We start from the raw sequence: 13,830 nt of genomic DNA on the forward strand, positions 1-13,830 counted from the left end.
CTTAACTATAAAACTGACATGCCAAAGAGGAACGCAAAAAATGCTATCAACTAAGCGATTTACAGCTTCAAAGTAATTCTCTCGTACTGTTAAATTTACTGTTTATCGTCCTTCCATTAAACTTCAAACTACCCTAATCTTTAAAGCTCTCACCTTATTCCATTGCAATTCATTATGGAAATTTCTTGTTACCATTTGTGAGAAAAACTTGAACGAGATATTTCAACGAGGCAGACGATAACACTCTTACCGACGGCAATTTCAACGATGCATTAAGTACTGATCTACGAGTGATATCGCTCATGGCATAAAGACGGTATAATAATTCTCCCATTGTCCTTAGCATTACTCCTATTTATCTGTTATCCATACCAGCCAACCCCCTCCTGTCCCCCTCCCTCCCAATATTATGACAGTCCGGATAACGAGATAAAATGTGTGCGTGCGGGTACTGTGGCCGGTGCGACATAAAGCGTTCCTGGGATTCCCTAGGGCCCGCCTGGCTGTGTTCGCCTTTGCATAAAATGTTGCCCTGACGAGGATACCGCAGCCAGCCCGAGCGACATAGCTGCCCAATTTGATGCGGCCGTGATTGATGAGTGGTTTAAGGCGATGGGGGAGTTTATGTTTAGCTCCCTTAATGGTTCTGCCGCTTTTGGTTTGATGTGATGGATGTGAAGGCGAGCTGAGTTACTGCCGCGTGTTTCTGCAGCCTGCGATGGAGTGGCTCAGAGTTCACGGCAGTAAAACGTTTGTCTCTTCGTCGGAACCGTTTTGTGAAGAGCGAGGGGGATAGATATGAGGCTAATTTGCATATCGGAGATCTGGCATAATCATCCCAGATAAAACAGTCATATCAATCAAGGCAGCGGTGTGCCCGGCATCCCGATCACCTCGTAACCTCGCTTCACACGTCCACCCTTTACCGCCCCTCCAGTCTCCCCCCACTGCTTGCCAGCTCTCGGGAATGTGTCGTGTGTCTAATCATTCACGGTGATGAGAAGGAGGAAATAAGGCGTCCAACATGTTACGCTGGTAGTTCTTCTACCTGTACCTGTACTGTTTTCTTCTTAGGTGGTGATGTTTTAGTCTTAAATAAGGACTGGTAGGCTTCATTAGTGAAGATTAATTTTTATTTGTGGTTATTGTGGGTGAGAGTAAAACCGCACCCAGTGTCTGTCGTACCCTGAGTGATCACCTTCTCTTGTGCAGGTGAGTGTTCCCTGGCGGGGTACGGACTGCCGCAAGTTGGGGTGGCCACGCCCTCCCCCAGTCACGCCCACCTAGATTACAACGACAATGTGACGCCCACGCCCATGGCCACTCACCTGCCCGAGGGGGCAGGGGGCCACTACCCCGGCCAGGGTGGTCTTATGGGCGGCCATTACCATCCAGGTGGCCTACCTCCTCAGCTAGACTGCTCCCTCCGCCCCCTCCACCCTGGGGCCTCGCATGGCGGTGGTTTGATGTATGGAGGGGTGCCCGCCCCCTCCCTCCTTCCTCACCTTCAGCACCAGCATCACCACCCGCGGGGGCTGGAGCCGTACCCCGGAAGTGCCGGAGGGCCTCGGTGGGAGACAGGAGGCGGAGGGCCCCGCGGCACCAGTGAAAAGGCGCGGCGGGAGCAACGCATCCGGCGGCCCATGAACGCCTTCATGGTGTGGGCAAAGGTGGAGCGCAAGAAGCTGGCCGACGAGAACCCTGACCTACACAACGCCGACCTCTCCAAGATGCTCGGTCAGTGCCTTATTTGTAATACTGGGGTTTCATTAATATTGTTATTATTATTTTTTTTTTTTGCTGGAAGGGATGAATTATGTTCATTACGATAAATTATGTTTAATGCAGTACTAAGAGAAAAACATCCACGACACTGGAGCGTATCCGGATATTCATGAGGGTCTCTGCTTTGTTTTTAACACTGGCTTTGAAAAAATGTGGATTTTTAGACAACTGATATTTTGGTTTAAGACTGGTTGGTTACAAGTGATGGCGTATACACTGTGGCGATGAGGCAGGAAGGAAGGACATATTCATCACAATGGTTTCCTGCTTTGCTTCATAAATCAGTGGTAGTTTAAGGATACGCATAACTCCTGAACTCGTGCCAGTTAAATGGTCACAAAATACCCCCACCTCTGCATAATGTACAGGATGGCACGTCTAGATCTCTGTCCATCATCATTTAAGCTGATTTTTTATTATAGGCATTATGCAAAGGGCTCACTTTAAAAATTTATTCACTGCTCTACATCAAGGTAAGTATGAAGGCACTGGTTTATTGTTACTGCGTCTGCTTTAAGGTAATATTAATCCCCATATGATGATGAACACTTGTACCTATTTCCTTTCGCAACACACATTTTTCCTTCTCGATGTGAGCCGTTTACATCCCAAATAAACTAGAACCAATATGGAGGTTACTTTACGAGTGAGATAAAACATACGCTAGCAAGGTGTCCCCATAAACAAAAAACCTGTGCATGAAACCTGTCGACACTGATTACGGACAAGGTAAAAAGCAAGAGGCAGCGGAGTTGTCTTTTCCATTAACCCCTTCACTCCGATGGCTTATTATAAAACTTTACTCTCACTACCTCCAGACGATTAATATAACTTTGGGAGACCTTTGCTTTGAAGGGGTTTATAAAGGCTAACGAAAAGAAACTAAGCTCACAGTTCGAAAAGGTTCCCCCAAACTGAACCTAATCGTTTGGAGTTAACAAGATTGAAAGAATATACCATCGGACTGAAAAGCTATTTGAAGAGTAGGAGAGGAATTATACAGATTTGAACATAATAACTGAATGAAGGTTTTGTTATATTCACGTTTACTAAGCTATTGCGTGTAGTCGGCTTGTACCTAATTTTTACTTAACTCTAAATACCGCAGGATTAGAGAGAGAGAGAGAGAGAGAGAGAGAGAGAGAGAGAGAGAGAGAGAGAGACCATAAGGTGTACAGAGAAGGGATACCAGCATTACATAACCACAAAAAAAAAAAGATGAGAAGTGACAGGGAGGAAATGCGTAGTAAATCAACCAATCCTTCCACTACTTCCAATCTGTGATCAAAGGATGAGAAGAGAGGCTTGGAGAATCTACTCTTTATTCTCTCTCTCTCTCTCCAGTTTCACTCACTTTTCTCTATTATTTCTCCCCCCCTTCCCCCCTCCTCTCTCTCTCTCTCTGTCTCACCAGCCCACCCACCTAAAATCCATCACCGCTTCACCCTTCCCTCCCACTATCCTCCCCATTACAGGCACATGGAAAACCACTTAGAAGGGCCTGAATGTGGCAGCAGCACCAAGGATCGGTTGCCAGGCTTTTATTTTTGGCCTCCTCCTTACGATCGGGGAGTGGGGAGGGAGGGGGGAGGTGGGGGAATGGGAGAGGGGAAGGAGAGAGGCGGTGGGTAAGGGGGAAGGGGAAAGAGAGGGAAGGGGAGGGCGAAATGGGTTTAGAATCACGGGTGGGGGGTTTCTGAGGGGGAAGAAGGTATGGGAAAGTATTTGGTATAACGTTAAGGCTTCTCCAACACTGTTTACCTCTTGACTTGTGGCCTGAAGGGAAAATTTGAGACAGTCATGGATAGTGCCGCAGGGAGAGAAAACGGAGTGACTGATACAACTTGGGAGAAAATGAGAACCAATGTCTAACAGTACTAAAACAATATATCATCTACTCCCTCGCCATCTTAGAGTTTTGAACCGTCTGCTAAATGGTAAAGAAAGTAAATAAATAATAATCATAACACCACATATTTTCTATTCTCAAGCCATTTTAAGACACATGGAATAATATAGAATAGTTTGTGTGATAACTGGACTTCTCACTCCTCTGTTATTTGGGAGGGCATTCTCCATCTCTCACTGTATCCTAACTCTTGATTCTATACAGTACGGATGCTTGCTTTAATTCACGTCAACAATCATGAAAGATTTCTGTACCTTACGCCTTGTGAACGTGATTGCTTTTATATAGTTACCCCACCGTGTCAAAACTAATTTATATCTGTAATTGTCATTTTGGGAAAACTTATTATAATCCATCTCTCTCTCTCTCTCTCTCTCTCTCTCTCTCTCTCTCCGTCCCCCCTGCATTACCGTATCAGTGCCGGTATCGCCTCTCCGCCGTGCCCCATCACCTCATACATCCCCGGGGAAGGTCATGAATATATCACCTAATAAGCCGGGTTTACGACACTGCAAGATGGGGGAGGGAGGTCGCTTGGTTCCGCGCCACATCTTAAGGAAATGTGAAGGAACTGGGCCAGCTGGAGGACACATTTGGGGGATACTTAAAAGGGGAGGCAGCTTAGAGTGTTTGGTAGGGTCACGGGGGCAGATCCAGTATTTATTAAAAGGGGGAGCCCACAGTCTTCTTATTTATTTTTTAACTGACACAATCTTGCACTGAAAACTGACAATAACAAAAGACGCATACGCAATAACACGGTTTAGTTTACAACCATATTCCACAGAGCTTTGTTTTTATCAGCCAGAGGTATACGATAGATTATTTTCATGCATTTATTGTTGTTTTTCGTTTATATTTCCTGTGACGCATGAAAAAAGGCACATGAAAAAAAGGGAGGAAATCGCTCATCTTGATCCAACCCTCCGTCAAATTTTGGAACATCTAAATAGGTCACCACGTCGTATACATTAATTAGGGCCACATTTTAAGGGTCACATCCTGGTATATTAAAAAAAAGTCGTATCGTGGAATATTTGGCGAGATGGGTAAGTTCTCATTCATATTTTCAGGATATTTGAAACGACGTCTGAAGTTTGTTATATCTTGGGATTTTATGGGCGGGTTTAGGATGGCTTGGGTCAAATCTGGAGCACGATTAGGATTGTACATTTGATTTTGGGAGGATTTTTGTATGGACGTTATTTGTTTTGTACCCATGTTAATTCTCCTTAGTATATTGTTGTGGTCAAAATTTTGTTAAACTATTCCCCTCTCTGTCTGATTTCCTTCGTTTTTTTTTTTTTTTCGTTTCTTTTCATTTTTTTTTTTTTTTACTCTGCATTCCGTTTTATCCTGCACGACTCTCTTACCTCTCTTCTAGCTTCACTCTCACAATCTTCTTTCCTTCTTCTTTTCATTTACAGTTCCCTCCCATCTTCTCTCTCCAGCACACCCCTGTACCCCTTTCTCTCTCCTTCCTTCCATCGTCTCGCCCTCCCTTCACCTCTTCTTCCTTACATCAGCTAATCTCTCAGTCCCAGCCACTCTCCGTCCCTCCTTCTCTCTCTCCCTCCACCTCGCCTTACTCCATTCCACCCTTGCTTCCTTCCTATCCACCTCTCTTCCTCTCTCCTTCCCTCCTTTTCCTACCTACCACCTGCCCTCCCTCCTTCCCTACCTACCATTTCCTTCCCTCCCTCCCTGTCTGCTCCTCGTCTGCCCTCTCCCACCATTCCTCTCTCTCTCTCTCTCTCTCTCTCTCTCCCCTACAACCCATCACCTTGCAAAACATTCCAGCCAGTCTCATTGATTTCCACCTCTCTCTCTCTCTCTCTCTCCGTGGCGGCCCGAGCTCATCATCATCAGGGGGACAGACGTTATCGGGGACCATAAATAAATTAGCCAGCGAGACACGGGCAGCGTAGGCAGCGGACTGGATGGCAGTGAGTCGGGGAGAGCCTTGTGTTGTGGTTGAGGGGTTGTTTTCGATAATTTTTGTGGATTTCGTACCGTAACACCTCTTCTTAGGCAGTTTATTCAGCATTTTATTCGGAAGTTTATTCAGGAATTCAGTATCCTTTTATAAGTTACCCATGCAAACCCTCTCGGTGCTAAGAATATATAAATAAAACACACACACACACACACACACACACACACACACACACTTTCTAAAAACGTAAGATGATGTAGGGATGCCAGTGTGCCCCCAAAATCACCAGAACAAGACCGAGGCAGTAAAACGACATGCAATCCTACTTTTTGGAGGGAAACGTTTTTTGAGGCATACTTGTGGGCGCTACTTGGCTGGTTGATAGTTGTACGATTATCATGACACGTACTGGGTGCACTTTTGCTGTAGAGTAATAGCACTTACGGGAGTAGAAGCATACCTGACGCGCCCTGGGTTTACCTGTTAAGAAAAATCACCAGCAGAGAGATTCGAACCCAGGTCTTTTTAATCAGTAGAGTATTTCAACCACGCCGCCACCGCGACCTCACACGTAATGTTGATGTTAGGCGGTAATATATCCTTTCCCCTGTGTTTCCAGACTTTTTTCTCACCCTGTAATTGCAGAGGGTAAAAAAAAGATGGGAAGGAAATGCAGGAAAGAGCGTAGGTTCTTTATTTAGCGTCCTGGGCTATATTCTGTCTTACGATGGGGTTCTATGTAGTCAGGATGTTAGAGAAATGAAGTTACTGTCCTCTGTTCTCTTCGTCCCCTCCTCTGATTTTGTTCCTCGTGCCACTTCTCTGTTCTATCAGTTCTGTTCACCTTCCTCCCTTATGTTCTCTTTCTTTCACGCGACTGTTTTCGTCTCTTTGCTTTATTTTGTGTTATTTATACACTTCATTCTTACTCTCATGTCATGTATATCAATTATTTGCACTAAACCCCCCCTATTTCCGAAGCAGCGAGTAGGAGGTGGTCAGAATGAGTTACCACGGAGATATAAAGGGAGAAAATTCCACCGCCCTCTCAGTTAATATTTAGACATTTTCCGTAGCATTAACTCTCATTGTAACAGTCATTACGAAGCTAATCTCAGCACTGTTAATGTTAAGATAGGAACAGTTTACATTTATATAAACTGTTCGGGTCCAGTTCTTTGCATGATCACTATTTTTAAAACTTCGATTTGTGGTTTCGCTTCTTCTTTCAAAATCCTACTTGACTCACCTGTTGTTTCATAATACCTTTTAATATCTCAGCTTACTATATTTCCCAGCTAAAACTGACTTTTAAATATATTACTTTTAGTTTGCGTAATTTCCTTTTTATATTCGTGTTTCGTAATACTGTTTTATGACCTTATTTTGGAAACTTATTTTTACTCACTGATTACTAATTCTTTAACATTAACTCCTCTTGTTGCGTCGTCAGCATTCCTCTCTCTCTCTCTCTCTCTCAAATTTCAGGACCATTTTCATCCCTATTTTAATCAAAATTTTTCCAATTTATAACTGTATCTCCAGCCTACACGAAGACAAATAAGCTTCATATATCTTCCTAACTCTGACAAACCAATCTGAGTCTCGAGATACGATGAGTGGCTTGATTAAGAGACCACATTATTGGAACAACAAGACGTATTTGGAGGAGGAGGAGGAGGCGAATGAGAAAGCTGGACAGACTGATGTAGGAGACGTGGAGGTGAATGAAAATGATGTAAGCACTTGATAAGGAGGAGATGAGGAGGCAAGGGTGACTGAGGACATGAAACAAATGCAGATACTAAAGGAAGGAAGGTATACTAACCCTCCCATCGTCACGGCAACTCTGGTACTCTATTCCAGTAAACGCCAGGCGATTTTATTCAGCTGAGAGTGATTCGTAATAAGCCAAGTGATAAAAGTCCAATAATTTCTGAATACTGTACACGGAGAGAAAAAATAAATAAAAATGAACTATATGGAGACTGGTTGAAGAAAAATATATGAGAAACCCAAAAGTATTAAAGTGACCCCCAAATGGCGCCTCAAATGCAAAGAAGACAGGCATAGATGGACAAAAGCCATCCAAGGTAGCCAAAGTTGGGTTGATGTGAGAGATGCTTGGGTCCATATCATCTTTAGCTGCAGGAGTTAGAGTCTTTCATGATACTCCTCTCTCTCTGTCTCTGTCTGTCTGTCTCTCTGTCTGTCTGTCTGTCTGTCTCTCTCTCATCCACCACCTCCTCTTCTTATGTGCGTCGCGGCATTTGCAATTCAGAACCACTTAGCTTCGTATTTGTTCTTGGTAATCTGGATCGCGCAGTTCATCGCCTCCATTAGCGAGACATAGCTGGGGTGATATCAGGCTCCCTCATGGCATATTGATCCTATCGTCCACCTTCACCCACCCACCAAGAACTCCAGTCATTAGCGTCGTCTGGTTAGATATGCAGGTAGGGATGAAACTGACCTTACTGGCATCGCGGCTGGTCTGTTTGTGGGTCGATGTAGATGTTTTGGCTGCTGTGCTTGTTGTTGGAAATGGTTTGGGTGTTTGGTGCTCGCTGGCATCAGGAAACTTTAAAGATAGGTTGTTACTGGAGACAGAAAGGCCATTGATGTGTGTTAAATAATGGGCTGTTGGTCTCAGGTTGGAAATGGTTAGCTGTTATTGCTGTTTGTTGATATTAGGAGGTTGTTAGGTTTGTTTGTGGAGACAGAAGAGCTCTTGATTTGTTGCTCGAGACATTTGCTTGAATATTTTGCCTCAGGTGATGGTCGAGTGTCAGAGTTAGAATCACGTTTGAAAGGACGCTAGACCGATCTCAGACTGGGGCAAGGGACACGATGGGGAGTCGAATTTCGTTAATATACTCCACGGATCTTCCATACGACCCACTGGCATGTAAGAAAAAAATGTTAATACCATTAGAGCAATGATCTGTGTGACAACCCTAGTATATGCCCAGTGAGGATGGTGTGTACTGGTGTCCAAGTGGTGGCGCGTTGTGTGTAGGGCTGCTGGGCGACGGGAACGAACTGTGCAGAGTCGGACACACCCCAAGTTGGTTCTGTCTCCCTTCGTCGTATGAGCACTCCTAACATCTCGAAGGCGGTACGTTCTTTTTCATATGAATATATATTTTTGGCTGCAAAAACAGAATAGAAAAATCATCACTGCAGTGCAAGATAAGAAGGAAGTAGGTTTTATTCCCTTTAGTCAGAGAAGCATTACTTGAAATAAGATACATCACACGGAGTTAACAAAAAAGAAAAAAAAAAAAACGAGTGAAAGAATTATGTCTGTATTCAAGGTAGCACTTGATATTCTTCCTCTAAAAGAAATCTTATTACAGTAAGCTTTCCACTGTTTAACAAGCAAGTAGGTAAGTTCGGGTATTAAAGTTCGCCTAATATTTTACCTCTTTTACTTCCTCTGCTGGCTAATATTTCCAAGCTGAGAGAGGATGGGTATTTTTCTTTGCCCACTGGTGATTCTCTTTGGTGTTGTAGCAAGGACAGTGACAGACAAGCCCTAAGTGTAAGGCAGTCGCAGTGGCACAACAGCTTTCGTCTCTGATTATACATTACTTGGATTAACACCAGAGTTTGTTTACCTGAAAGAGAAACCCCTGCAGAGAAAAGGACGAAAAAGAAATAAGTTTCATCCCAGTGCAAGTTTCCGTGTCCTGAGATAAGGTCGCTATGCATCGCTTTCCTGGGCTGGGTTGTTTATTGCCGACGTGAAAGTAGTGACCACAGATACGACTTAGACCATTTAGCATTATCTATTACTACACCGTCAATAAATACCTGCACTTCTCTTCTATCAGAAGGGGAAGGTATGTTGATCAGTTCTGCCTGTCCGTCTAATATGCTGGAGAGTGCGGGTCTGTGGATGCACCCCTCTACCGCTTCAATATGCTGACGTCTTTCTGTAGTTTTTAGATCCGGGAGCAGCTGTAGGAGTGGCCAGGTCAGTCAGTCACACCCTAAGGATTTTCACGATTAAGGGGCTTCACTATTAAAACCCTATACGGTGCTTCATTTAAACTTTCTATGGATTTTCAAACGCACGGTGCTCCAGTCTAGCGAAAACCCAATTATGGTGGTCCAATTAAGCGAAGCCTCATGTTGTCTAGCATCTGTCTAGCAAATCTGAACTTGTTTCTTGCTTCCTTTAGACTTTTTTTTGAATTCTGAAAAGACCTTTAATATTCAGCAGGTTAACAAATACTCATGTCTCGTCGGTACAGGAAGCTCCCTAACACCTCCTCCTTAGTGGTTTATTTCTTCATACAGATCGTTAATTATCATTTTCGTTTATGTACTCTATCTTGGAAATAAAAAGACAAGCAGTATCCAACAGAGCAGCATGGTCTAGTAAGCAAAATAAGTCGCTATGGAAAAAGGGCTAGGGAGTCTCCTTAACCACGAGAATACGAGACAAAGTGTGACCCTGGCCACTCAATCTACCTGCCAACCAGCAAAGAGTGAAAGGACACAAGGGTCAAGCCACAGGAATATTGTCCATACCAGGATTTAAACTCTAACTCAAGCAGGCCAGACACTTCGTAGGTAACAACACTATTCACGTCGTGGCTGCGATAACGAGGCCAGCATCGGTAAAAAATAAAAATAATGACAAAGTTGGTGAAGTGAAGAGCTGACATTTGTGTCCAGAAGCCTTGTCAACTGTTCTTCAATCTCCATCTTCTTCCTTAGCTCGTTGATGGCCAGGATTTGTCTGACCAAATAATTACACTCGCTGTTAGCCTGAATAAATACCCAACCGCAGGGAAATAGTTACTGAGAAATGATCAACTTTCACAATTTTCACAACGCACAATACAGCACAAGAAAAGCGTATGATCAGATTGACACTTTAAATCCCATGATGCATTGTACTTTACTTCTCTCTTGAGCACACACACACACACACACACACACACACACACACACACACACACACACACACACACACACACCTGGGGGTATTGATGAGAAAGAGCGGTACCGTGGCGCTGAGATGCATGCCTACCCCCTCTTGTCCCTGGCAGAGAAAGCTGTATAGGAAGGAACAACTGCGTGGATCTGATCAGAGGAAAATGCCATCAAGTGAAAATAATAACACTGCAACCATCAATTTTTTCTCTCGTTTTAAACACTACTAGAGGAATAAAAGTCGTCATATATATTTTACTGCACTCAAAGCCATTTCTGAATATCCCATCGTCGCTTATCATTCACATTTATAAATTCTTTTCTTAACTTTAGAGGAGAGTTGATTTTTCCCTTCACCCGTACGTATAAACATCTTCTGATTTATCCTTCTGTTCTAAGTGATGAGTAACAACTGATTAAGCGTAACTTACAGAGAGAGAGAGAGAGAGAGAGAGAGAGAGAGAGAGAGAGTCATGTGATGTGAGTGTGACATATTTCAGTGAGGCTGTGGTGTTGTCTGCCCCCTCCCCTCCCCCCCCTATGTTTCTCCTACACCCTGTCACCTCCCCCACCTACCCCTACACCCTCCCTCCCCCCCCCTCCTCCAACACCGGGACACACCCCACACCCACTTCCGGTCACGTCACGCACCACATCAAAAACTGGCCTACGTTTGTGTGTGTGTGTGTGTGTGTGTGTGTGTGTGTGTGTGTGTGTGTGTGTGTGTGTGTGTGTGTGTGTGTGTGTGTGTGTGTGTGTGTGTGTTTCTGTTTAGCTGTTTATCCCTTTGTTTGTCTGCCTGTCTGTTTTTTCCTTACCCTCCCTCCTATGGTGTGGTGCCAGTATATTTAGGTCGCCTTGGGAATGATAGGATGATAATGGGGTATGGATGGCTGGGTGTACATGGCAGTGAGGAAGGGGGGTTGCTGGTGTGTGTGTGTGTGTGTGTGTGTGTGTGTGTGTGTGTGTGTGTGTGTGTGTGTGTGTGTGTGTGTGTGTGTGTGTGTGTGTGTGTGTGTGTGTGTGTGTTTTATTTATTTCATTAGTCTATTCTTCGTACCTCCAATTAATAATATTCACCTCAAGGAAGATTCGCTGACCTGAAGAGGCTACAGAATTGCCTATTTCTTTATTTACCCCTTCACTACAAGAGTTCAAATTCCCCGACTGCATATCCCCGTCTCTTCTCTCCTTACTCACCTTTTTTCCCATCTTTCCCGCATCTTACTTCCCCTCCCTCCCATCCATTCCTCCTTTTTCCCTCCCTTTCCTTCCTTATATGCCATTCTGCCCCATATCTCTCCCTTCTCCCTCCCTATCCATTTCACTCCCCTCCACTCCATCTCCTCCCTGTTCCTCCTTCTCCTTCCTTATTGCCGATTCTGACCTATCTTTCCCACCTCTCTTTCTCTCCTCCTCTCCCTCCCTTCCCTCCACCCATCTCCCTCTCTCTCTCTCCCCATCCCCACCCATAACAGGAAGTGACAAAGTATTTTTTTCCCAGTTCAACCTTGGCTCCCTCAACTGTGGCCACTTACGAATGAAGTGTTTATTTCCTGCGCTGCTTTTAGCCAATTAACAGAGGCCGTCAATACCAAACCACGAATCCGCCTTCTCATCATCTTTTATTCACCTTAATTGGTCTCGTATCTCTCGTTTTAGGCAGTATTTTGCGTGACAGATTTACTCGGGTGAATTATCTCCCTCTTCTTGTTTCCAGTTATCGTCTCTTTTCAGTCCACTCCTCTTTTCTTTTCACCTTTTATATTTGTTTTTCTTTCCAGTTCATCTTCCATAAATATTCCTTTATCTTGCCTTCCCGTTACTTCTTACCATGTTTTCCCACCTTGTTCTCCCCCTCGCCTTTTCTTCTCAGTCAAGCTTCCTCGCTCGTCCTCTGTCTCCTTCCCCCCTCGTCCCCTCTCTTTCACCCTTCTTCATTCTAGCGTAATCCATCCCCTCCTCCTTTTCTTCTCACTCTTCCTCACCCTAGCTTCACTTCTCCCCAGCTCATTCCCCACCACCATACCCTTCCTCACTCCAGTCTCATCTCTCCCTGTCCCTCCCCCTCCATTCCTCCTCACCTCAACCATAAGTCACCTCATTCTCACCTCTTCTCTCGCTTCCTACTCCCCTCCACGTTAAGTTTCGCCCCATCCTTCTCGTCTCCCTCTAGTGTTTCATCTCTTCCTTCCTCTATGCCGTCTCTCCCTTTCTCCATCTCATCCCCCCCCGTCCCCTCCCTTCCCTTTCCACTTTCTTCTGTGCTACGTGATATGTTGTGATAAATAAATGTTGTGTTATGCAAATCCATATAATGTCTTCCTCTTATACACAGCATACATAAGAAAATGCCCACATCTTTAAACTCACCGCAGACTAGGAGTATAATGTTAATCTCAATGTAATCTTATAATGTTTTCCTCTTACTCGCAGCACACATCTGAAAATAAACACATCTTTAAAGTCACCGTAAAATGGGAGTAAAAAATTCATCTCGGTGTAATCAGTAAATGTCAGTGTTTCATTCATGGTGTGAGTCAAACTATTCTCATTGACCAGAGTTCCACGAAATGCTGCACGTCCGCGTCATCTCTCGCCCGAATGGCACGTTAGCTGGCCATGTTTTTGTCTGCCAGTGAACCGCGCTGCTCATTCATCGTTTTCCCTCGAGGCGTAGAAAATGAGAAGCGGTGGCACCCGTTTTCGCTGACGGGCGGATAGGCGGGAGTGAGGAGGGGAAGAACTGGAAGATCAACAATAGGCTTCTCCGTACAGTGCTTACCTCTGACGTACTAGTGCATGGTTCTGATGATCGGCAGTACCAAAGCAATTAAAAGCCGTATTATGTATCAGAGAGAGAGAGAGAAACTACGATCTGGCAAACTGATATGTACAACTCTGATTTGCTTTTATTCACATTGAAAGCAATCATCACGTTTTGCTTCCTGATAACCATTGCGGAAAAAATACCAAACAAGCAAACATACCAACACACACACATATAAATAGACAAACAGATCAAGGTGATAAAAATGCCTCCACTTTACCTTCAATGGTGGAGGTGACGTAGGTAATGTTGATCTAGGAGTGGAGGGAAGGGGAGAAGTGATGGGAAAAATAAAGGCGGATACAAGGACGACATTAAAGTGGTTAGGATCGCTGCGTTTTCAATGACGGGCGAACAGAGTGAACAGAAAACGGAAAATAGTTGATAAATGACAGAATTAGGAGAATGGGAGAAGAAAACCAG

The 13,830-nt window shown here is 44.4% G+C and overlaps 1 protein-coding gene across 1 annotated transcript in view; it reads left to right on the plus strand.

Annotated features, from left to right (window-relative positions):
- Positions 1–13,830, plus strand: part of LOC145415071 (uncharacterized) — a 304,891-nt gene that overhangs the window by 95,540 nt on the left and 195,521 nt on the right. Inside the window, exon 2 of the mRNA XM_080284485.1 lies at positions 1,192–1,737. Coding sequence (XP_080140611.1) covers positions 1,192–1,737 — 546 coding nt within the window. The remainder of the gene's footprint in view (positions 1–1,191; positions 1,738–13,830) is intronic.

This window comes from Coenobita brevimanus, chromosome 101, assembly GCF_032717465.1.
Source record: "Coenobita brevimanus isolate Jiangsu-jjx chromosome 101, ASM3271746v2, whole genome shotgun sequence".
Classification (NCBI taxonomy): Eukaryota; Metazoa; Arthropoda; class Malacostraca; order Decapoda; family Coenobitidae; genus Coenobita; species Coenobita brevimanus.